Consider the following 26,380-nt stretch of genomic DNA (forward strand, 5'->3'; position numbering starts at 1 on the left):
GTTTTGGTAAACAGCTGAGGGATGGGGCTGGAGAAATGTAACCACTCTCAAATTCATAGACAGAGCTATGGATGTAAGTACTCACCATCGATGAGATCTACATCATAGTTTTCCCCATGTTCTGTAAAACAAGCATATATTTTGGGTTCTGATGGGGTACAACAGTTGAACTAAGCTCATGAGGATTTGAGAAAGTATATTCTTTAAGAATCAATGTGCGCATATGTAAACTCAGCAAAAAAAGAAACGTCCTCTCACTGTCAACTACGTTTATTTTCAGCAAACTTAACATGTGTAAATATTTGTATGAACATAACAAGATTCAAAAACTGAGACATAAATTGAACAATTTCCACAGACATGTGACTAACAGAAATTGAATAATGTGTCCCTGAATAAAGGGGGGCTCAAAATCAAAGGTAACAGTCAGTATCTGTTACTTTTGTGTGGCCACCAGCTGCATTAAGTACTGCAGTGCATCACCTCCTCGTGGACTGCACCAGATTTTCCAGTTCTTGCTGTGAGATGTTACCCCACCTTTCCACCAAGGCACCTGCAAGTTCCCGGATATTTCTGGGGGGAATGGCCCTAGCCCTCACCCTCCGATCCAACAGGTCCCAGACGTGCTCAACGGGATTGAGATCCAGGCTCTTCGCTGGCCATGGCAGAACACTGACATTACTGTCTTGCAGGAAATCACACACAGAACGAGCAGTATGGCTGGTGGCATTGTCATGCTGGAGGGTCATGTCAGGATGAGCCTGCAGGAAGGGTACCACATGAGGGAGGAGGATGTCTTCCCTGTGACGCACAGCGTTGAGATTGCCTGCAATGACAACAAGCTCGGTCCAATGATGCTGTGACACACCGCCCCAGACCATGACGGACCCTACAAATCGATCACCCTCCAGAGTACAGCCCTCGGTGTAACGCTCATTCCTTCAACGATAAACACGAATCCGACCATCACCTCTGGTGAGACAAAACCGCGACTCGTCAGTGAAGAGCACTTTTTGCCAGTCCTGTCTGGTCCAGCGACGGTGGGTTTGTGCCCATAGGCGACGTTGTTGCCGGTGATGTCTGGTGAGGACCTGCCTTACAAMAGGCCTACAAGCCCTCAGTCCAGCCTCTCTCAGCCTATTGCGGACAGTCTGAGCACTGATGGAGGGATTGTGCGTTCCTGTGTAACTCGGGCAGTTGTTGTTGCCATCCTGTACCTGTCCCGCAGGTGTGATGTTCGGATGTACCGATCCTGTGCAGGCGTTGTTACACGTGGTCTGCCACGTAATTGCAATGTATTGCCCTGGCCACATCTGCAGTCCTCATGCCTCCTTGCCTCATGCCTAAGGCATGTTCACGCAGATGAGTAGGGACCCTGGGCATCTTTCTTTTGGTGTTTTTCAGAGTCAGTAGAAAGGCCTCTTTTTAGTGTCCWAAGTTTCATAACTGTGACCTTAATTGCCTACCGTCTGTAAAGCTGTTAGTGTCTTAACGACCGTTCCACAGGTGCATGTTCATTAATTGTTTATGGTTCATTGAACAAGCATGGGAAACAGTGTTTAAACCCTTTACAATGAAGGTCTGTGAAGTTATTTGGATTTTTACTAATTATCTTTGAAAGACAGGGTCCTGAAAAAGGGACGTTTCTTTTTTTGCTGAGTTTATAAATAATTTAAAAGTTTAAAAAAATTGATGTAGCATTCGCAGATTGCCTCTTTAAGCTAATGCACCCAGAGGTGCAGTGTTTTGTAACAGCAGGCTTGCTACATGACACCGCTTACAGCCTACTGGAAGCTCCTAATTAATTAGGATCATTATTTTGTTTATTTCTACCAGGCTCCATTTCCCATTTGCTCCTACAGTCTGTACCGTGTCTATTCCTACTAAATTTTCTGTCACTCAGTACAGCTCTCTCATGCTCGCTCTGTCTGTCTCTCTCTCTCTCTCTTTCTATAATATCAACTCAATTCTTCTTCTTTATCTTTTACCGCTCATCTCGCACTGTCTTGCACTCCTCAGTCTCTTGCCTTGTCAGCCTGTCCTACTCAACTCTTTCAATTTAAATTACATTTGTCATTGGCAGGAAAGATAAACATTTAGCAGGGGTAACAAATCAGACAGTTGACAAAATAACTGACTGTCCAGAGTACAGATGAAGTTATGGGATGTGAAGGAACTATATTCGATTTGTTTTACCCCATGGCTACTTCCTGTGTTCAGTTATACCGGCCCTCCCTAAATCTCACTACTGTAGCTTTAATCTACTTTGAAGATTTTGACTCATTTTGTCATGCCTCCTCAGCCAATTACATTATTTTCTATACCTGAAGCTCTCTCTCTCTCTCTCTTTCCATTTTTTATCTCTCCATCTCTCTCTCTCTCTATCGCTCTCTCATTGCTTCCCCTATTTAATCGCTTTGTGCTCTAGAAGTTTTCCTTGAGTGACTAATTCTGGTAGCCATGTGAGTTTCGATGTGAGTGTGAACTATGTGAATGTGTGCTGCCTCCTTACCTCTGAAATACATGAAGTCCTAAGAATAATCTCAATTGCATACTCCAAGCGTACTCTCTCCTCACCTCCTTAAAATCAATCGGAGGAGAAGGTCAGAGGGGAGGGACCTCTGGCTTTCTCATCCAATGRGTTTTAAGACTGAGGTGAGGAGAGAGGACGCAAGGAGTAWGCAATTGAGATTCTCCCCTAGTCAGGCGGGTATTATGTAATTTAGCTGTTTATTATGTCATGTAGTTGTATAGTATGTGTGTTGTAATGAGTCCTCCCGTCCRGCAGGTGGTGGACCAGGCAGCCAGAAGACCATTCTCCATGAGGAGCAGTGGAAGATGCCGGCTCTGCCAGCGCTGCTGCTGTCGATTTACTTCCTCTTCCTGTTGCTGACCATGGCCCCGCTCTCTTTCACCCAGGCTCCCGCCCTCTCCTCCGTCAGAATGGGTGGGTTTCCACTAGTTACCACAACCACAGAGTCAAAATTGGCTATATCGTAAAAATTWAAGAAACTAAGGTTATGGTTAGGCATACGGTTAGCAGTGTGGTTAGGTTTAAAATCACATTTTAAGAAGATAMATTKTTAAAAATAAGCACGGTTTATTACTTTGTGGCTGTGGTAACTAGTGACGGCCGAATGGGTGAGATGGGGATCCCACTGTTATGGCTGACAAGAACAAATACTCCTCATTGTCTTTACCCACTTTAAAAAAAAAATCATATGTCTTGCCGGTTTGATGAATGGGGTTTTAGTTCACCATATGTACCATGAGAGTACACAAAACAATACAGCACAGTAACCTGCAGTACARTACATTTTACAGTACAATAGTCTATAAATGTCTCCATGGATACTGTAGGCTAATTGAAGATCAGGAAGATAAGGCTTGGATCAGAGAATGCATCATTCCTCTGTAATTGTAATGTAAACAAGAGTCGTTACCATAAAGATGACGCGATAATTGGCTCTGTCAATGGGTTCCTCAACTAATTGGTTAAACCATTTGCATATGTACATTTTGYTGACTTCACCGATGTGATCATCATTCAGTGATCATCCTAAATGTCAGGTGACAGGTCGTCCAATTTTCCCMCTGAATAATCTTTCCTTGAAAATGSCTCTAGTCTGTGTGATTCTCTGTGACGCACCCCTGGCATCCATTTCACAGATGGGTTGAATGTTAGTTAAAAGGTCAGCCTTATTGGAACATAGATCAGATAGACTTGTTTTGAAAGGAAGGACAAAACACAACAGTGGATTTGAATCCATCCGTCCCCAGGTCTGTTTTCTCATGCTCCTTTTATCTTCTCGTCTGTCCTTCTATCGTTCTATTTATCCCCCAGCGGCTATTTTGGACGACCAGTCGGTGTGTGGTCGAGGGGAGAGGCTGGCACTGGCTCTGGCCAGGGAGAATATCAACAGTGTGTTTGAGGGCCCGTCCAGAGCCAGGGTGGAGGTGGACATCTTCGAGCTGCAGAAGGACTCCCAGTACGAGACCACCGATACCAGTAAGTAGGATCAGTACGAACCAGTATTGTCAAATAGAGCTGGATAGACATTTTATTCACACAACTGTGACCGAAGGGTTTCAAACCCAGGTCGAGTAATGTGTACCGCAAGAATGTGTTAGCCCGCTAAGCTAATGTGAATGCTACAAATGCTACAAATCCCGCTGGGCACACACTGGTTGAATCAACGTGGTTTCCAAGTCATGTCAACGAAATTGCGTTGAACCAACGTGGAATAGAAGTTGAATAGACTTCCGTGCCCAATGGGATATTCCTGGATAGACACTCATACAAATTTGATGGACTGGGTTTGAAACCCAGGTCTTCTGAGTGACACAAGACTGTGTCAGCCCTCTGAGGTAAAGACTAGGCATTATCTCAGAGGAACTAACACACTCATCAAACGAGTTACACCCACATACACCTACACAGTGCAGTGTACCACTGACAGAAGTTATTGTCTCGGAAAAGGACGACTCGATCGAGCTAAGTGTGTATGCGAGATCATTATTTTTCAGAAGGGATAGCTTTTTGTACTCTCACCATCACAAAGGGAGGCAATATGCTTTTACTGCAGTGGGCTAAATCAGGGTCACAGAGTGTTTCTTGGTAGTCTTAATTAAACAAATCTACATTGAAACAAAAGTATACACTTCACTTACGTTGTTAAGGGCTTACGAAGACACCTGTACCATGTCAGATATACAGTTGAAATGTATTCCATTTTGCGTTTGCATCCCAATATTGCACTTTATATACATCACAGAAGACTGAAATATAACAAAACTGTTTGACATAGAAACACTGGATTTTTATTTTATTTTTTACAATGTTTATTAATTATGAAAAAGATTAACATTCCACCCATGAGGACACAAGCTCATTTGACTGCAGGAAAGGGGCTATGGTAGTCGGTCTTAACAGTTGCTCTTTAAGTAGTGAGTGATCTGCAAGCATGAACGTGCATACACACAGACACACACACACATTGCTTATCTGTCTCGGATCTAGAAGAGCCGCACAGGTTTTTCTGGACAGAATTAGAACACTAATCTCCACTAGACAGAGCGTGGACTCAGATTGCCGTTATGGCTTCAATTAATCAAAAGTGTCTGGCATTGACTCTTAATTTGATATATCATCCAAGAACAGGACACAGACAGAACTGGACCTCATCCAAGACGTTGACTCTTCCATCTTGCTGGAAAATTCTCCCTCTTTACTAATTCCCCCATCTCTCTCTCCCTCCTTCCTGTCTGTCTCTCTCTCTTGTTTACCCTTTTCTTTCTCTCACCATATATATCCCACACCATCTCGCTCTCTCTTTCTCTCGCTCCTACTCTCTCTTTCTCTCTCTCTCTCCTGTCTCTCTTTCCTCTCTATCTCCCCCCTCTCTCTCCAGTGTGTCAGATATTGCCGAAGGGGGTGGTCTCTGTGATTGGCCCCGCGTCCAGTCCCGCCTCAGGCTCAACTGTCAGTCACATCTGTGGGGAGAAGGAGGTGAGCTAGCTATGGCCTCTAAACCACCTTCACACTGCTACTCCTACTGTATCCCCACACTCCCATAAACCACTACTCCACTACTTGTCTGCTTACTGGATGATTACCGATCATTGAAAGGACTGGATAGGTTTCGGTCATTTTGTTTATAACAATCCTGCTGGGGTCACCAATATGAAAATGTATGCATTGCTTTGGATAAAAGCCTCTGCTGAATGGCATGTATTCTAAGTCCTTTCGGGTCAGTGCATGTGAGGGAGAGGAGACGTGGAAAGAGTTCATGTTGGAACACAGCCATCGTCGCTCGAGGAAATGTCCTCTCTGATCTCTCTCCCTCGGTCATAATTCAGTGAACTCTGTAATGAGTTAACTGTGGTTCATTCAGTTTGAACCTGCATGGTCACACTTCGGTCATGCAGAGAATTGACCTGGTTAATACTCCTTCTTTCACTAGCTACGATAATGAATCACAATCGTATTCCATGGTTAGATTACGATCTCTATACATCTCTTCGTCGTCTGAATCTGCAACAGGACTGATTATAATAATATAATACGGATGCTGTCAATCATCCGCCATTGGAAATCTCTGTAGGCATTTTCACATTAGACTTTATTTCAGTACGGGGTGAACAGTATTTCATCCCAGGGGTGAAGCATTTCAGACCTAGCCCTTAGCCAGGTTGAGTCAAACAGGGTTTAAAATCTCACCATAAGGAGAAAATACAAATGTGAAAAACTTCAACTGTTTGCCTTGGAGTATAAACCAGTATAAAAACACATTTTGTTTTGTTGCTCTTCAATTGGGTTGAAAATGTAAATGTGATGGACAGAGCATGATAATACTGTCCCGGGTAAAAGCTTGAATGCTTAAATGCCCAATGTAGCTGTTTTTATTTGAATATCAAATTGTTTCTGGGTAACAATTAACTACCTTACTGTAATAGTTTTCCATTAAAATAGTCAAAAAGAACCAAAAATAGCTTTTTAGCAAAAAACATTTTCTCAAGCAAGAACTGCTAGGACTGTCTGGGAGTGGTCTGAATGGGGAGGGGAAGGGTTATGTAATATGAAAAGTACCTGTTATTGTCAGAGGTTTGAAACTCTCTTTGTTATATGAATGTATACTGTCACCAGGCAAGCCTATACTCCACCCATGCAAAACCTGCTGATTAGAAGGTCCTGTGTAGATTGTATTTTCAACCAGCAACTATCAGGAAATAACACTGATCAAATGTTTTCACACTTTTACGGTGTTAGTTTCATCAGCTGGTGTACAAAATTATACAAAACACAGGAAAAACATAATTTTGACTGCACTGGGCCTTTAATATACCACCCGGCCTGTTATCTTCCTTCCTTTACTCTTTTGCTAATTATAATATATTATAATATATTATGTATGATAATAATAATCCATCCTTTATAACACACACACATAAACAATGATGAACACTTCCCATGACCAATTCATAATGCCTAAAAGAGCATTTGTAACGCCTTATGTTGCCTGCTGTCTCAGATCCCTCATGTGAAGATAGGCCCGGAGGAGACGCCCAAACTCCCATACCTCCGCTTCGCCTCGGTCAGCCTCTACCCCAGCAACGAGGACCTGAGTCTGGCTATAGGGGCCATCCTCCGCTCCTTCAGCTACCCCACCGCCAGCCTCATCTGCGCCAAGGCAGAGTGTGAGTGTACACCTAAGGGTGTCTGATGCTACATGCATGCTCCTATACTTCCCTACAGGTATATTTCTGTACTACAATTCTTCCCTATGTACGCTCTTCGAAAAAAAGGTGCTATCTAGAACCTAAAAGGGTTCTTCGGGCTGTCCCCATAGGAGAACCCTTTTTGGTTCCAAGTAGAACCCTTTCCACAGAGGGTTCTATCTGGAACCAAAAAGGGTTCTCCTATGGGAACAGCCGAAAGAACCCTTTTGGAGCCCTTTTTTCGAAGAGTGTACAGTCTCATTTATGCCAAGGCAGAGCGTGAGTGTACACCTAAGGGTGTCTGATGCTACATGCATGCTCCTATACTTCCCTACAGGTATATTTCTGTACTACAATTCTTCCCTATGTACGCTCTTCGAAAAAAAGGTGCTATCTAGAACCTAAAAGGGTTCTTCGGGCTGTCCCCATAGGAGAACCCTTTTTGGTTCCAAGTAGAACCCTTTCCACAGAGGGTTCTATCTGGAACCAAAAAGGGTTCTCCTATGGGAACAGCCGAAATAACCCTTTTGGAGCCCTTTTTTCGAAGAGTGTACAGTCTCATTTATGCCAAGGCAGAGCGTGAGTGTTGAGCTCGACTGTATTCGTGTCCTCCTGTATTTCCTTTACCTCCGTATTTCCATACACAAACTCTCCACGGTTACAGTTTGATCTACGCAAAGGTTGAGCGTGAGTGCAGGGTTTTCTTCAAGGTGTCTGCTCACGTAATCCTTCATTTAGCCAAGAAGGTTATAGCAGTACATAGCTACCCGTTGAGGTTTATGTACTGTGTATATGTTTTGACGCTTTAGGCTTGTCAACGTACAGCCGATGCCCCTGAAACTTCAGCAGAGTGTATCCTCGGGTCCCCCTGCACACAGAGTGCAGCCGCCGGGCCGGTCCACGCGGTGGATTAGCCCAGTTCCCCTCCAGATTGGATTATGCTTTCCACTTATGAGCTGCCTCTCCACTTGACTGCTCAGGTCTGGGGCCAAGGTCAGGTGTGATCATGCACTGAATGTATCTTTCTACAGGCCGCGCCGGCCTCCCTCTTTATCGATCCCACTGTTTTCCACTTGGTTGGACTGGTATGCGGTCTGTGTAATGTGCCCTCGTAAAATATATGTTTTTTTCTTCTTCTCTCTTCTGTTTAAAATTGTTTTTACAGTCAGCTACATTGCCAATGTATTGGTTTCCCTGTTCACGGTTCAGTTAAATTACAGCCACCCTATGGAGAGTTTATTGTTTCAATTATCAAGGTCATGCATGTGATTTTGCTAGTCCTGGATACGTTCACTCAGTGGTCACGGAATGTTATGGTCCCGTGTGGCTCAGTTGGTAGAGCATGGCGCTTGCAACGCCAGGGTTGTGGGTTCATTCCCCACGGGGGGACCAGGATGAATATGTATGAACTTTCCAATTTGTAAGTCGCTCTGGATAAGAGCGTCTGCTAAATGACGTAAATGTAAATGTTATAAAAACAGGCAGGAAGCAAAGGTGTACTTGTCATTCATTTAAGAAAAAAGTGAAACAACTTAAAATATTCAAAACCCCTCCTTTGTTACACACCTCACCAAAATATCAGATTAAACATAGTGGTTTACAGAGAATGTGAACGTTAACAGCATCCTCTAGGCATTTAGTTACCATCTGATTACCTGTTAAATTCTGATATATTTACCAAATTAGTTTTAGAGTTACTACGCGGTATAATATAAAGGGGGAGGGGGACAGAGAAATAGGGCAAAATATAAGTAATCATAATGGTAGCAGTCATCAAAATGAGTTTTGAAACAGCAATACTGTGCTGTAGTTCTCTGAAATGTTTGGTTGTCAACCATCAACACATTCCCAGCCTCTAACTTTGACGCCCCCCGCCTCCACCCTTTAGGCCTGCTGCGATTGGAGGAGCTGGTGCGACGCTTCCTGATCTCCCGGGAAACGTTGTCCGTCAGGATGCTGGACGAAAGCCTGGACCCCACCCCCTTGCTGAAGGAGATCAGAGACGACAAAGTGGCCACTATCATCATCGACGCCAATGCCTCCATCTCCTACCTCATCCTCCAGAAGGTCAGGACACTCACTGGGCTACAGTTACAAAGACAACTGACAACAGTGTGGTCATCTGTAGCTCAGGTGGTAGAGCGAGGCATAGTGGGTTTGATTCTCAGGGCCGCCCGTACGTAAAATGTATGCCCGCGTGACTAAGTTGCTTTGGATAAAGGGCCTGCTAAATGGCATGTATTATTATTATATATTATTGTTTAAAGTCCTTCAAAGAAAAACACTTTATTTGAAGGCTACCTCGATCTACATAAGGACGTCATAACACATGTATAACTCATATATATATATATAAAACACATGTATAACTCATATATATATATATATATAAAACATATGTATAACTCATATATATATTAAACACATGTATAACTCATATATATATATATATATAACACATGTATAACTCATATATATATATATATAAAACATATGTATAACTCATATATATATAAAAAAATCACCATGTTATACTCATATATATATATATATATAGTTATAATATATATATATATATATATATATAAAACACATGTATAACTTCATTATGTATATATATATAATCTACATGTATAACTCATATTATATTATATATAAATCGAATATAATCTCGATGATATATAATATATTATATTAATATAATTATTATATAATATTATTATATAATAATCAACATGTATAACTCATATAATATTATTATATAATTATATATAAACACATAGGTCATAGATCTCAATGAATATATAAATAACACCATGTATTGAAATCTCATGATATAATAAAAACATAGGAATAACCATATTATATATATATAAAATACAGTATAACTCATATATATATAAAACACATGTAAATTCATATATATATAAAACCTTTGGTCACATGGTGTATAATGAATTATAACACATTGTAATGCAGTACATATCGTTAACTTATGAATCTGTTTGTGAATTTTGATTTGTGCTATGAAATCTTTATGTAGGTTTGTGCCTTGCCCACTGCTAACGTCAATCTGCTTGAGTAATAACACATAGTGCCATGTATTCTACTCTGTATTGCAGCCAGAAGGCGCATTATGTATGCATGCTTTTAAAATAGATAGTTATTCTGTTCTGTATTCATTGGTGGCACTACCAGTGGCACAACTACTGTAAAACTATGTAAAGCTACAAGTAATCTTCATGTAAGCTATTGTAAATGTCTACAAGTAATCTTCATGTAAGCTATGTAATAGCTACAAGTAATCTTCAAAATGTAAGCTATGTATACTAAACTGTCTAACAATATAATACATATCATTGTGTAAGCTATTGTAAATAAGCTACAAGTAGTCTTCATGTAAGCTATGTAACACATGCTTTACCAAGTAATTCTCATTAAGCTATGTAAATGCCTACAAGTAATCTTCATGTAAGCTATGTAAATGCTACAAGTAATCTTCATGATAAGCTATGTAAATGCTACAGTAGTCTTCATGTAAGCTATGTAAATGCTACAAGTAATCTTCATGTAAGCTATGTAAATGCTACAAGTAATCTTCATGTAAGCTATGTAAATGCTACAAGTAGTCTTCATGTAAGCTATGTAAATGCTACAAGTAGTCTTCATGTAAGCTATGTAAATGCTAACAAGTAGTCTTCATGTAAGCTATGTAATGCTACAAGTAGTTCTTCATTAAGCTATGAAATGCTACAAGTATAAATCTTCATGTAAGCTATGTAAATGCTACAAGTAGTCTTCATGTAAGCTATGTAAATGCTACAAGTAATCTTCATGTAAGCTATGTAATGCTACAAGTTCTTCATGTCTGTTAAATCTAAGTATCTTCATGTAAGCTATGTAAATGCTACAAGTATCTTCATGTAAGCTATGTAAATGCTACAAGTAGTCTTCATGTAAGCTATGTAAATGCTACAAGTATCTATATGTGGTTTAAATGTCTACATAGATCTAGCTATGTAAATGCTACAAGTAATCTTCATGTACGCTATGTAAATGCTACAAGTAGTCTTCATGTAAGCTATGTAAATGCTACAAGTAGTCTTCATGTAGCTATGTAAAGCTACAAGTAATCTTCATGTAAGCATGTATAATGCTTACAAGTAATATTCATTGTAAGCTATGTAAACTCTACAAGTATCTTCATGTAAGCTATGTAAATGCTACAAGTAATCTTCATGTAAGCTATGTAAATGCTACAAGTAGTCTTTCATGTAAGCTATGTAAATGCTAACAAGTAGTCTTCATGTAAGCTTAATGTAAATGCTACAAGTAGCTTCACTGAAGCTATGTAAATGCTACAAAGTAGTCTTCATGTAAGCTATGTAAATGCTACGATCAGTATGTCAGTTCATGTAAGCTATGTAAATGCAAAGTTTCAGTACATGTCAATAGATGTAAGCTATGTAAATGCCTACAAGTTAAATTAAGTTAACCTAAGTATGACTGATCGTATATTAATGCTACAAGTAGTCTTCATGTAAGCTATTAGTTAATGCTACCAAGTAGTCTTCATGTAAGCTATGTAAATGCTACAAGTAATCTTCATTGTAAGCTATTGTATAATAGTCTACAAGTAGTCTTCATGTAAGCTATGTAAATGCCTACAAGTAGTCTTCATGTAAGCTATGTAAATGCTACAGTAATCTTCATGTAAATCTATGTAAATCTACAAGTAGTCTTCAGTATTCTATTAATGCTACAATATATTCTTAAGTCTTCATGTAAGCTATGTAAATGCTACAAGTAGTCTTCATGTAAGCTATGTAAATGCTACAAGTAGTCTTCATGTAAGCTATGTAAAGCTACATTAACGAATCCTAATGAATATCTAAATCTGTCATGTAAGCCTATGTAAATGCTACAAGTAGTCTTCATGTAAGCTATGTAAATGCTACAAGTAGTCTTCATGTAAGCTATGTAAATGCTACAAGTAGTCTTCATGTAAGCTATGTAAATGCACGTCAAAATAGCAGATATGCGCTGTTAGCTTTACATTATGTCTCAATAGCAGAGAGGTCACAGTTGTACATGTTATACACCGACTGATGTGTATAAAGCGAACCAACTTGTTATCTGAATGCCATATGATCAAGTTGTTGCGTCACCCACAATGCAGTACAGTTCAGCACTGTTACCAATGACCCCCTCTCTCCTTTTCCACCCCTCAGGCATCGGAGCTGGGGATGACATCAGCATTTTACAAGTACATCCTCACCACCATGGTAAGAGCATACCAATCAAAATCATCCTCCCCTCCCTCTCCGTACCCTACCCACTACCCTCTCTGCTCGTGCCCTGGCCGCCCGGCCTATGGATGGCTATCACGGCGGATCTCATCTGAAATGCATGATGGGAGTGCGCAGTTTGTCATCATTATTTCCCTGCCCGGCGCATGCCCTTGTGCGAGGTGACTTACATAGCTAATAATATTTCCGACATCATATCCCGTCCCGTCTACAGTGCAGGACATTTTTACCGTGGTACTTACAAGGGCGTGCGCCTCACACCCCTAAGGGCAAAACGGCAGTTCCCCGAAACTTTGGAGAGGGGCCAGAAATCTCTAAATCATCACCCTTTCATTTTCATACAGTGGCTGAATGGCACGCCACTCTATTGTCTGGACCTGGCTCCCTGTCCTGCCTCCCGGTACCAAAACGCTGTCCCTGTATTGTACCACGGTCCTATATATCGTACTGATACACTGTGGCCTTACAGTATAAAGTATCACTCTGCTATTGTGAGATGCTGTGGTACACTGTTACCACTGCGGTCCAACTGCAATGATCTTTTTCAGAGCCGCATTTCAAAAATATTTCAAAAGTTTAAAAATAAGAACAATTTACTTACTTACCCTCTTCTACCCCTATTCCACACTGTTATCTCATACGTCACTGTCGAACAATCATTTCATATCATTTACATCACTGGCGAGGGGGACACACATGAAATATAAACAAACTTTTTATCCACCTGTGTGGTTTAGCTAGCTCTCTCTAGAATGTGCACTCCCAAGCCCCTCCCTCTCTCTTACGTCAATCAGGACTTTCCCCTGCTGCGATTGGACGACGTGGTGGATGACCAGTCCAACATCGTGGGTTTCTCCATGTTCAACAGCAGCCATCCCTTCTACCTGGAGTTCATCAGGAGTCTCAACCTATCCTGGAGGGAGAGCTGTGAACTCAGCCCCTACCCCGGCCCAGCGGTGAGAACAGGACACCTTGTATGTGGCTGTACTCATACACTGTTACTGTTACTCATACTCAATCTTTCTCATATACTGTACTCATATACTTTCATATACTGTAATACTCTCCCTCCATATTTACATTCACTGTAATGCATACCTTCTTCAAACACTGTTATATTCTCTTTCAATAGTCGTACTGTCACTTGTATACTGATTACTTACTAATACTCATATACTTATTACTCAAATCATTTTGCTCATACACTGGCACATACTGTTACTCTTATACTGTAACTCATATACTGCTACAGTAACTTACTCATATACTGCTACAGTAACTTACTCATATTCTGCTACAGTAACTTACTCATATACTGCTACAGTAACTTACTCATAGACTGCTACAGTAACTTACTCATATACTGCTACAGTAACTTACTCATATACTGCTACAGTAACTTACTCATATACTGCTACAGTAACTTACTCATATNCTGCTACAGTAACTTACTCATATACTGCTACAGTAACTTACTCATATACTGCTACAGTAACTTACTCATATACTGCTACAGTAACTTACTCATATTATAAGGGCACAAGGCGAGACCCAAATGCAGACACAGGAGGCAGATGGTTGAGCTCCGATATTTATTATAACAAAAGGGGTAGCCAAAAGGCATGTTGGGTACAGAGTTCATAAACCAGGTCAGAGTCCAAACAGTACCAGGCGATAAGCAGGCACGAGGTCACGGGCAGGCAGAGTGGTCAGGCAGGCGGGCTCAGAGTCAGGACAGGCAAGGGTCAAAACCAAGAGGGCGAGAAAAGAGAGACTGGGAAAAGCAGGAGCTGAGACACAAAAACGTTGGTTGACTTGACAAACAAGACAAACTGGCACAGGGAGACAGGAAACACAGGGATAATTACACCGGGGATAATAAGCGACACCTGGAGGGGGTGGAGACAAGCACAAGGACAGGTGACTCAGATCAGGGCGTGACACATATACTACTACAGAAACTTACTCATATACTGCTACAGTAACTTACTCATATCGTGTCAGCCAAGTATTTTTCTTGTGTACTCACTACTGCTAAGTTACCCTCCTGATGTTACCCGTACATATTTTGACTACTACCCGTATACTCTCGATACTAACTTATACTGCTCTAGCATTATATATTTTATACTATAACAGTATAATGACATCCAATTTCACATTCCCTCATACATTCTCACTCATACACTTACTCGTACGTGCAATGCCACACATTTACTCGTACATTTCATACACAGCAGAGGAGGCTGGTGGTAATGGCTGGAATGGGAGAAACGGAACGGTATCAAACATATGGAAACCCCGTTTGACTCCGTTCCATTAATGCCAATCCAGCCATTACGATGAGCCCGTTCTCCTATAGCCCCTCCCACCAGCCTCATACACAGACTTTATCACTATTCCTTTTGACACAATCAAACTGACAGTCGAGGTACACAGATTGCCATGCTGTCACTCACAATCTGTGTGATTCACACTCTGTCCGGTTGACTGATGCCTAACCAGATGTCATTAATGTTCAAGGGATAGTTCGGGATTTTGGCATTGAGGCCCTTTATCTACTTCCCCAGAGTCAGATGGAAGTTGCTAACTAGCGCTAGCACAATTGCTAACTAACATGCTTCCAGTCATTGTGCTAACGCTAGTTAGCATTGGTTCACAAAACGACCCCTAACAGCCTTCATACTGGACACAGAGACATAAAAATGGTTTCCACGAGTTCATCTGACTCTGGGGAAGTAGATAAAGGGCCTCATTGCCAAAATCCCAACGTATCCCTTCAAGGTTTGATTGAATCACATCGCTTTGGCACAGACCACAGTGCCACCTTGTTGACTGAGAAATGTTACATCTATCTCAATGTTTCTGTCTTTCTTTCTCCATCTCTCTCTCTATCCTTATGCCTGCCTCCCTCATCTTTCTCTCTCTTTCTCTCTCTGCCATTGTGCCTCTCTCCGTCTCTCTTTCCTTTCCCCCCCTCCCTATGTCTTTCTTACTCTCTCTCTGAGAACATTAGTATCAACTATTCTCTCTCTCCCACAGCTGTCGTCGGCTCTCATGTTTGATGCGGTGCATGTGGTGGTGGGGGCGGTGCGTGAGCTCAACCGGAGTCAGGAGATTGGAGTCAAGCCGCTCAGCTGCACCACTCCTCAGATCTGGCAGCATGGCACCAGCCTGATGAACTACCTGCGCATGGTACCCACACCTGCTCTCTCTTTACTCAATACTGTCCCAATACTGTCCCGATGCTGTCCCAATACTGTCTCAACACTGTCCCGATGCTGTCCCAATACTGTCTCAATACTGTCCCAATANCAATACTGTCCCAATACTGTCCCAATACTGTCCCGATGCTGTCCCAATACTGTCCCGATGCTGTCCCAATACTGTCTCAACACTGTCCCAATGCTGTCCCAATACTGTCCCAATACTGTCCCGATGCTGTCCCAATAGTGTCTCAACACTGTCCCAATGCTGTCCCAACTATCCCATTGTAATGTTGTTGTAAGTTTTGTTGACTACAGAAACCTTTAGTTCACCAGTGTGGTTTTTCTTTCCTGCATGTTGTCCAAACTAGCCAATTGTGCCACCTGCATATAAGCCAACTCATTGTTGTCTTGCCCAGGCAACAATGTAACATCGTCCCAATAGGTCCAGTGCTTAGTGGAAATATGCAACATAGCATGGTACATCCACCTGTTACTGAACATTGTCCCAACTAGAGTGGCTAGCTATTTATGCATTTGTCCACGTAGCCAGCTCGTTCTCCTGCCAAGGCAACAATGTGATGTTGTTGAATACAGACCAGTCAGGTTCTAATAGATTCCATGCTTAGCCAAAACATGGCTACCTTTGGTCATGAACTACAGAAGAAACAAGGGTTGCGGGGCAAATCCATTTAAAATCAGTACATTTGCGGGATGAATGGCATTTCAGCTCATAAAATAAAAGTGATTTAACTTTGCAATTCATGAAGTGACTCCGGAATTATTGAGCAATTGACTGAGTTGGTTTGGAATTGTCCCCAACTCTACCAGTAGGTTAACTAGTGAATAGCACAGCTCCACCTCGCAAAACGTTAGTGCTTGAAGCACTATCTTATAACCTTCGTGTCGCCTTTGGGGCATTCGTATGTTGTCACGTATACTACTGCTCTTGTTTTGTGGTTGTTGTAGGTTGTGGTGTTGATGGTATTCTTCCGATCTTCATTGTAGTGCTCTGCTGGGCAGCACATTTTCTCTCCATCCTCGCTTTCTCCTTCATTCCACCTCCTATCGGAGTCTGCCACTTCGTATCTTCCACCATCTGTTTCTCCACTCATCTCTCTTAAGTCTCAGACAATGTTTTCTCGCTCTCCGTGCATCATTCCATCATTCGTACACTCTCTTTGGCAGTGGTTCCTCTCCTCTCCCCCCTCTTTCCCCCGCTCTGTTGTTCCTCGTTTGGGCATCTCTCATTCTACCTCTCTTTCAGGGTATAATTCATCCCGAGTCTCTCTCTCCACGCTGCACCCTCCGTCTCTCTGCTTGCCTTTTGTTTTAGCCATACATCTCTCTGTCTCTCTCGCCACTCTCAGCCATCTAATATACCGCCGCCAAGCCTAGCTATCGCCTAGTTTGTTTGTCTGGGCTGAATCTCTCCCTCTCTCTTTCGCTCTGTTTCTCTGTCCCTCCCCTCTCTTTCTGTCCAACATAATTTTTCTCTCTATTTGCCACACTCTCTCTCTCTGGCTACTTGAAAGAATACATGTTGTTTTTCACTCTCTTGCTTCCCCCCTCTCTCTCTCTCTCTCCCTCACTCTGTTTCTGTCTCTCTCTGTGTGTCTCTTCCTCACTCCCTCTCTCTTTCTCTCTCTCTTTCTCTCAGGTGGAGTATGATGGGTTGACCGGCAGGGTTGAGTTCAACAGCAAAGGCCAGAGGACAAACTATACCCTGAGGATCCTGGAGAAGCACCATGGGGGTCATAAAGAGGTCAGGGGGTCAAGGGGTAATGGGCTCAAATGTGACTGGGTCACGGTGGGGTCGGGGTTGAATGGCTCTATTTATGAGTTGATTTGCCAAGAACTGGAGTTAGATGCACTATACGTATTGACGAATGCATACACATTGATCACGGGTTTACCCCTATTGTCTATCTCTTTCTCTTCGTCCCCCCTCCCCCTCTCCCAATCCTTTTCTTTCCTTCGTCATCCCCGTGTATAGATCGGAATCTGGTACTCTAACAACACGTTGGCGATGAACTCGACGTCTCTGGACATCAACATGTCGGAGACGTTGGCTAACAAGACGCTCATCGTCACCACCATATTGGTAAAGACATTGTGGTTTCGCAAATTTGCATTGGTAGAATGTGAAACTGTTGGTTTTCTGTTGGCCATTTTGGGTTAAAACAAGATGAAGTTTAATTTAGCAAGAAGAAAAATAAAAAAGAGTCAGTCAGAGGTACACTAATCATTTTATTGTACGGTAACTTGTAATATCTGTTCTTTACACCTGATCAAGTAAGTGCTAAGTAGATGTTAATGTCATTCGTGTCTAATAGGTCGCTTATTGCCGCTTAGTGACAAATCATTTTGCCAGTGACCTATATATGCGAGAAATTACAATATATGTAAATGAGGGTGTGTGCACACATTCCAAGTGAAGATTCAGCCCTTACTAAATGGTTCAGGACACTGTTCCTTCTTTGAATTATGATGAAGAGATATTCAGCAGCTGTTGGTAGGACGTTTACTTCAAAAATACATATTACATATAGATTTACATTTTAGTCACTTAGCAGACGTTCTTATTCCAGAGATAGTTAGTTAGTGCATTCATCTGAGGATTGCTAGGTGAGCCAACCACATCTCACAGTCATAGTGATCAAATGTTTTCCTTAATAAGTGGCTATCAACCAAGTCAGTGCTAGTAACAAAAGACAAGAGCGAGTGTATAGATAGATATATATATATATACTTTTTTTAATCAACACGTTTCGGTAAATGCCTTTTGATTTCCTGCTATTGCAGGAGAACCCGTATGTGATGCATAAGTCCAACTACCAGGAGCTGCAGGGAAACGACCGGTACCAGGGCTTCTGTGTGGACATGTTAAGAGAGCTGTCGGACATGTTGAAGTTCTCCTTCAGGATCAAGCTGGTGGATGACGGTCTGGTTACGGAGCGCCTGAAACCAAATGGTTCTCTGGACAGGCATGGTGGGAGAGCTCATCATGAGGGTAAGTGCACACACACGCACACACACTCTCATACACACATGCACACACTCTCACACACACACACACACACACACACACACACACACACACACACACACACAACACACACACACACACACACACACACACACACACACCACTCTCTCACTACACACACACACACAACCACAACAACACACACACAAACACCATCCAGACGACTGGCTGTAATGGTGGGTCAATAGGGTGGGTCTTCAATCAGTCAAAGTCAGCCTTAAATATTCGGCATGGTAACTAACCTGGATAGAATCCTTGGTCTTGGAGAGCTATAGGGATGTCTGGCTTTGGCCCAGCTCTGCACTGCAATACCTGATACAATTCATCTAAGTTGTGATGATTAGTTGATTTCTTTAATCAGGTTTTAGTGCAGGGATGGAACAAAAACCTGCTAAGCTCTCTAGTACCGTGGTTGGTGACCACTGATCAAAGTCTGCTAATAGTCGTGCTAACCTGTAGCTGTTAGTGGTATAGAACTTAGTGGTATAGAACTTTCCCCAAATCCTGGTAAGAGGATTCTCAGATTTCTTGCTTATTAATTGCAGGAATCTTCCAACCAGGATTTCTGTAAAACTGKGGAATTTGGGGAAAGTAACCAGAATGTTGCATCCCTTGTCACAGCTTTTACCACATACTGTTTGTATGTGTTTGTTTACATTGAGCCAACTCAAGTCTATGAATCTCAACTCTCCCGTAAATAGTCCCTTGCGGTAGCAGCTGACGCAGCAAAATGTATTGGAATCCGCAAGGCACTCAAAGCTCTTTCAACTGCTCTTTCCGTAACAACAACAACAGCGACTACTGTTTCTATTTTGTTTGTGAATGCGAAGGATATTTTGGCCACAACGCCACAGACCCACCCATTATTTTACCACACTTGCTGTTGCCGTAACATCGTTTTGAGCTAATGTTGCCACCACTCAAAACGACAACTGCAATTACTGATGCTATCTGTGTGGCCCTATCTCGACTCCCGATAGTGTCTAATAACGTTGTTACTGATAATGGTAATGATAATGATGATGACGTCTGTAATGACCTTACCTTCCCCTTGTGTGAGTGGGGCTGGTGGGGTAGTGGAGCCATGCGTGACCCAACCAACTCGTTAAGAGGCTAATGTCTCTGTCGCACACACGTGGATGAACACGTGTACACGCGCGCACACACACCACACACATGCACTCGTGTGGAGTGGACACACTCTTGGTGGCACACACGGAGAGAGACACACTAATGGAGCCCCCCCCCCCCCACACACACACACACACAAGGTTATGTAAATTCCATGAAAACACACACACTCTCACTTAATTTTTAAATAAGCATCGTTATGCAATAACCACACACAAAAACTAACATTCCCTAAACACTTCATTGAATAACACACTTACCCACCCCCCTCTCTCCCGCTCTTCTCTCCTGCTACTGCCTGATGAAAGTGGGTGAAACTCGTTAATGAGTATGTCCTCATTAATCAATTAATATGTAGTTAAGGAACAGAGAGGTGTCTGGGGTCTTGTTTTTGTTGGATCAGCCATGCACTCTATGATGACTCTGTCCTCTATGGTGTTTCCTTCCCCTCTCCTTCCTCTCTACCTCGCTCTTGAAGAATCTTCCCCTCCTCCTCTTACACTACGGAGTCTACACTCACCCCTGCAGGGCTCCTATATGTCAAGACTGCTTTCAAGTTCTCCTCGATAACCCCAATTGACCCCTTTTTTTTATCTGTATCTCTCCATCTCTCTGCTCTCACTCCCTCTTTCTTCGACTCCCCTCTGTCTTATATCTGTCTCTGTATTTTCTCTCTCCCTCCCTTTCGCTGTCTTTCTTTCTCATTCTTTCTCACTCTATCTCTCTCCCCCTTCTTTCTCTCCATCTCTCTCTCCTTTCTCTTGCTCTCTCTCTCTCTCCTTTCTCTCGCTCTCTCTCTCTCTCTCCCTTCTCTCACTTTCTCTCTCTCCCCCTTCTCACTCTCTTTCTCTCTCGATTGCTCTCTCTCTCTCTCTATCTCTCCTGTCTCTCTGTCGCGCTCTCTACCCCCCTATCCATCTCCATCCCTCTCTCCCACAGAAAGCAGACTTGGCGGTAGCTGGGTTCACCATCACCTCAGAGAGGGAGAAGGTCATAGATTTCTCCAAACCCTTCATGTCTCTGGGCATCAGCATCCTGTACAGAGTCCATTTGGTAAGATGACCACAGAGACAAATCCATGTAGTTATGATTTATCACTATGGGTAAGGCACTGCCATTGACTACAGATTATGTGTGCTGTACTATGTTGGTGCTTTTCCACTGTGGGAGTTGGTGCTCTTCCCATGTCCTTAGTGTCAGTTCTAGCTATGAAAATGCAATTTCCCCAGTATAACATTTGGTSTGATTTGATAATACCAGAAGGTTTTAGAAAGCCTCAGGCTGGACCAGGGCTACAGTGGAAAATGCTCCGTTTTGTACATTGTTCCCTATATGGCTTAGTTGTTACTACCTCGGGTAACACTTAATCTGTTTATAGACCATTATAAAATGGCTTGGTTGTAAACTGTCTATCAGCTGTGGATGTATTTAGTAACATTGGCGAGTACAGTGCATAAATCATTTATTATGAGGACACGTAATCATATACAAGTCAATACAATGAATAGGCATGTATTCAAACAATAGCTTGATGATTATAAGCAGTTCATAAGCAGACCTTAAACTGAAGTGTCACCCAACCGTATTCATCCAAAAAGGAATTATCATATATGGACAGCAAACAAGCCACATTACTCTGTAGCAGGGTATCCTTATGAAAATGTGGCACCGGGCATTTGACTGGCAACATTGTAATTTACCGGAAATTTGAGAAATTTACCTGACCCATATGCATTGTGTGCGTAACCTAATTAGGGCGTCCCACCCATGGTGCTCAGAATGACAGAAATCACATTTAGATTTCATATTTAACAGAACGTGTAAGTCGAGGATGCAACGTGCGGTTCCTTCTTACCAAATTCTGATGGACACTGAAGATGTCCTCAGCCAACAACACGAGTAATGAACAGCAAAACCACTAGCCTATGCAGATGTACTATCCCCCATACTAGAAGTTGATATATTCTATTTATCAGTTGGTCTAGAGAGAAATAGCCTGTTCCAAACAGACTCTGGGACGAAACATCCCAAATTCATACAACCAGTAAAAAAAAATACAAAAATAAACGTCAAAAAAGCAATGAGTCTGATGCAACAGATCAGAACGTTTAGCTTCAAATGTTAACAAACGATTATTTATTCACATTATAAGCGCAGCAATGCGCACGTGGCCTACGTGCCCATGTTCGTTCCAAAATGTGTGTTGCGCTGATGACGCAAGCCTGCCTTCCGTTGCATTTAAACTAGCAGCTCTCGCCGTTGTCCTGACCGATTCTCAGCTCATTGGCTCTGTGTACGTTTGCTATAAGCAAGCTTGTGATTAATACGATGCGTAACGGATATACTGTAYACACGAGCCAATTTCATTTCACAAAAGTATGCAAATGAACCTATAGACCGATAAGCATGCCCAGTCAAATGCATTTCCATCGACTGGTATGTCCATCAATGAATAGCCTAAAAAGGGTCATTTTGCGATGTTTTATTTATTTATTTATACGCTTTTTTTATAGGCCAAAAGCCGGCTATTACCAGCTAACGGAAACCCAGCTCTGTAGTCGAGTATATTCAGTCCCCCAAGGGTTTACAGAGCATGCAGGAAAACCATTATCAATGTAATTACTCAAGCTGTCCTGAGTCGTATTCATTAGGCACCAAATGGAAGAAAACGGGCTGAAACAGTGAGGGACTACCGGAACTTGTCCAATAAGAAACACTTGTTTTCATCTTCTATTGCAAAACCTTTTGCTACATTGTGCAATGGTGGATATGGTCCTGTACTCACATTGCCCAGTCTGTAATGAAATCAATGCCAATACTTTGTCCCCTTGTGTTTGAAATCTGAACTGCACCATCTGGTATTGATCTCCGTTAACACCATCTTTGTCTTCATCCTCCAATCAGGGACGGAAGCCAGGTTATTTCTCCTTCCTGGACCCGTTCTCTCCAGCCGTGTGGCTCTTCATGCTGCTGGCCTACCTGGCTGTCAGTTGTGTGCTCTTCCTAGCCGCCAGGTAACTAACTACGCCACCTACTGGGCTGGGGGACACCTCAACCTGCATACACTCTAGATAGAGTAGCCTGGTGGCTATGCAGCACGTACAGATCAGGGACCAGGTTATACAGAGGTCGCATCTTATATCTAATGTGCCCCAAATCTCCTTTCCCTCRTCTACTTATCTAATAGAGAGGTTATGAAATGCAATTTTGGGGATCCTTTTTCACTCATTTTGACATGATGCTATTATGTAAAAATCATATGTTGAAGACTAAATAGTCCACGCTTCTCTCTGTCCACCTCCCAGGTTGAGTCCCTATGAGTGGTACAACCCTCACCCGTGTCTGATGGGGCGCAAGGACATGCTGGAGAACCAGTACACCCTGGGCAACAGCCTGTGGTTCCCCGTGGGAGGCTTCATGCAGCAGGGCTCTGAGATTATGCCCCGCGCCCTGTCCACACGCTGCGTCTCCGGGGTCTGGTGAGTGTGTATGGGTTGTGTGGGAGGGAGGTTGGGGGGGGATGTGTGGGTGTGGGTGCGCGTGTGTGGCTAGCTACAGTATCAACCTCTGTATTACTTCCTCCTCCGCTTTACTCTTCTCCCAAAGCTACTGTTCATCAGATCAACCAGATGGCAGTCATATACTAATGGGAATTATATTATACCGCATTATACAACGGGTGGGTCTAATCCTGGATGCTGATTGGTTAAAACTGCATTCCAGCCGGTGTCTATTCCACAAGTTACCCCCGGCTAAATCTATGACGTTAAAATTCCTATTTACTCTGTTCCATCTGGCTGCGGAATCCACTGTCTCATCAGCCCAGCCAGGCAATTTATACACTAGATCTACACTGTAAAATGCATCTAGACATTATCTCCCATTGGTAATGACCTTGTTGTTATAACCTAATTGTGCCAATAAATCCTCCAAACAATGGCTTTTCACTGAAGTATACTCTTAGAAAAAAGGGTTCCAAAAGGGGTTATTCGGCTGTCCCCATAGGATAACCCTTTTTGGTTCCAGGTAGAACCTTTTTGGGTTCCAGGTAGAACCCTTTTGGGTTCCATGTAGAACCCTCTGTGGAAAGGGTTCTACATGGAACCCAAAAGAGTTCTATCTGGAACCAAAAGATTTCTACCTGGAACCAAAAGGGTTCTTCAAAGGGTTCTCCTATAGAGACAGCCAAAGAACCCTTTTAGGGTATAGATAGCATATTTTTTTCTAAGAGTGTATTTCACCAAACCTCCCCACTTTTTTACTCTCGTTGGTTAGCTCCATTAACTCTGAATTGTCTTGATACTGCAATGCACTGTTCAGAATAAAACGGTGTTCAACCTAAAGGGTAAAGTAGTCGTTTTTTTGATAATTATGTAGATGCTCAGACAATCAACAAACGTTCCATTAGATCAGTACAACTGTAACTGTTGACATGAAAACTGTTGACAGCACTCTGTGAATGGAAAGATTTCAACAATTTGTCCTTTGACCTTTACAAAGGTTCAGAACAAGAGCAACACTTTAAGGTGTAATATAATGCGGTAGTGGACTGGACACATATGAAGCCAGTTTCTGGACTAGGGTTGCAAAATTCTGCTAATTTACTCAAATTACCCAGGTTTTCCAGAAATCCTGGGTGGAAGACTCCAAGAATCAGTCAGGAATAAGGAGTGAATAAGCAGGAAATGCAACCATGATTTCTCGAAAACCTGCACATTTTGGGAAAGCTACCGTAATTCTGCAACACTATTCTGGACTAACAACTGAGCCCAGGAGTAGGCTTAACTTTGCCATAGCGTAACTTGTGATAATATGCCTGTCCCCTRTCCCTCCCTCCCAGGTGGGCGTTCACTCTAATCATCATCTCCTCCTACACGGCMAACCTGGCAGCTTTCCTTACAGTTCAGAGGATGGAGGTGCCCATCGAGTCTCCTGACGACCTGGCTGACCAGACCAACATCCAGTATGGTACCATCCAAGGAGGCTCTACCATGACCTTCTTCATGGTATGGATTGTGTGTGTGTGGGCGCCCCAGATGTATTTGATGGGGGGTTCCTGTGTAATTGATGGGAGGGTTCCTGTGTAATTGATGGGGGTCCTGTGTATTTGGTGGGGGGTCCTGTGTATTTGGTGGGGGTTCCTGGGTATTTGATGGGGGTTCCTGGATATTTGATGGAGGTTCCTGTGTATTTGATGGGGGGGTCCTATGTATTTGAATGGGGGTCCTGTGTATTTGATGGGGGTTCCTGTGTATTTTATAGGGGGTTCTGTGTATTTGGTGGGGGTACGTGTGTTTGAGACACAATGTATCACAAAAAGTTGGCACTTTCCCCTTTCTTTTCTTGCCATGACAACCTTCAACACACCTATAAACAGAACTCGCGCTACCAGACGTACCAGCGCATGTGGAACTACATGCACTCCAAGCAGCCCAGTGTGTTTGTGAAGAGCACGGAGGAGGGCATCGCCCGCGTGGTCAACTCAAAATACGCCTTCCTGCTGGAGAGCACCATGAACGAGTACCACCGCCGCCTCAACTGTAACCTCACCCAAATAGGAGGTCTGCTCGACACCAAGGGCTACGGCATTGGCATGCCCCTGGGTGAGKGGRGGGGGGGGGGGGGGGTAGATCTGGGAGAGAGAGAGTACTTCACCCAGATAGAAGGCCTGCTTGACACCAAGGGCTACGGTTTTAGACCCTAACCACCAGGAGCTCTCTTCTTATTTGATGCAATTCCATCTAATTTACCATGTTATTACACCTTGACTTTATCACCCTACCCCTCGCTGTCTCATTTCATTTTGATGATCAAAATAAATGTAACCTTACATGTTCTTGCTGGAGGTCCACTTTAATATTAAACCCACATGTTTCAGATTGATTCCTGGCTACATATCACAGCCTTGGGGCAAATGACCATATAGGTCACTCTGTTTTAGCCTCCCATCATATCTGCCATCTCTTTCATCTGTTAAGCCCTCGAATCTATCATCAAACAATTCCATTCCATAGAAAAGCATTTCCCCCCCCAAGAATTCCCAGAATTTCCAAACATCAAAGTCGGCCTCAGAGCTATCCGATTTCCCTCAAGGACATACCAGGGATAACATTTTTCCTCTTTCTTTCATCAACATGCCTTTAAGTTGCCCTCCAGCCCAAAGGTCAGAAATAACACACATCTCATCATCCACCTTTTTTTTTTTAAGCCAGTCGCCATGGCTACAGTTGCTTTTTACTCTGCAGCCTTGATATTACACAAGCAGGTGGTTCTCAACGAAAGACTCAAGGACAGACTTGGATCCTTGTTTAAATGTTTTTTTAAATTATATGTATGTCTTTACTCCAGCTATGTGTGAGCTCTTTCACCTTTCCTATTAGCCGGGGGTGGAACTGGGGTGGAACTGGGGTGGAACTGGGGTGGAACTGGGGTGGAACTGGGGTGGAACGCTTGGGAACAGAGGTCCC

At 42.7% G+C, this 26,380-nt stretch overlaps 1 protein-coding gene across 1 annotated transcript in view; it reads left to right on the forward strand.

Annotated features, from left to right (window-relative positions):
- Window positions 1-2,791: 2,791 nt before the first annotated feature.
- LOC111955397 (glutamate receptor ionotropic, kainate 5-like) overlaps window positions 2,792-26,380 on the forward strand; it is a 31,243-nt gene continuing 7,654 nt past the window's right edge. The window contains 17 exon segments of the mRNA XM_023975626.2: window positions 2,792-2,947; window positions 3,845-4,009; window positions 5,412-5,509; window positions 7,032-7,197; window positions 9,107-9,285; window positions 12,450-12,503; window positions 13,322-13,483; window positions 15,570-15,722; window positions 17,394-17,498; window positions 17,730-17,837; window positions 18,539-18,712; window positions 18,714-18,746; window positions 20,853-20,966; window positions 22,818-22,927; window positions 23,219-23,392; window positions 24,754-24,919; window positions 25,291-25,516. Of these exon segments, the coding sequence (XP_023831394.1) occupies window positions 2,839-2,947; window positions 3,845-4,009; window positions 5,412-5,509; window positions 7,032-7,197; window positions 9,107-9,285; window positions 12,450-12,503; window positions 13,322-13,483; window positions 15,570-15,722; window positions 17,394-17,498; window positions 17,730-17,837; window positions 18,539-18,712; window positions 18,714-18,746; window positions 20,853-20,966; window positions 22,818-22,927; window positions 23,219-23,392; window positions 24,754-24,919; window positions 25,291-25,516 (2,296 nt within the window). The 5' untranslated portion in view covers window positions 2,792-2,838.

The sequence above is a fragment of the Salvelinus sp. IW2-2015 genome, linkage group LG30, assembly GCF_002910315.2.
Source record: "Salvelinus sp. IW2-2015 linkage group LG30, ASM291031v2, whole genome shotgun sequence".
NCBI lineage: Eukaryota > Metazoa > Chordata > Actinopteri > Salmoniformes > Salmonidae > Salvelinus > Salvelinus sp. IW2-2015.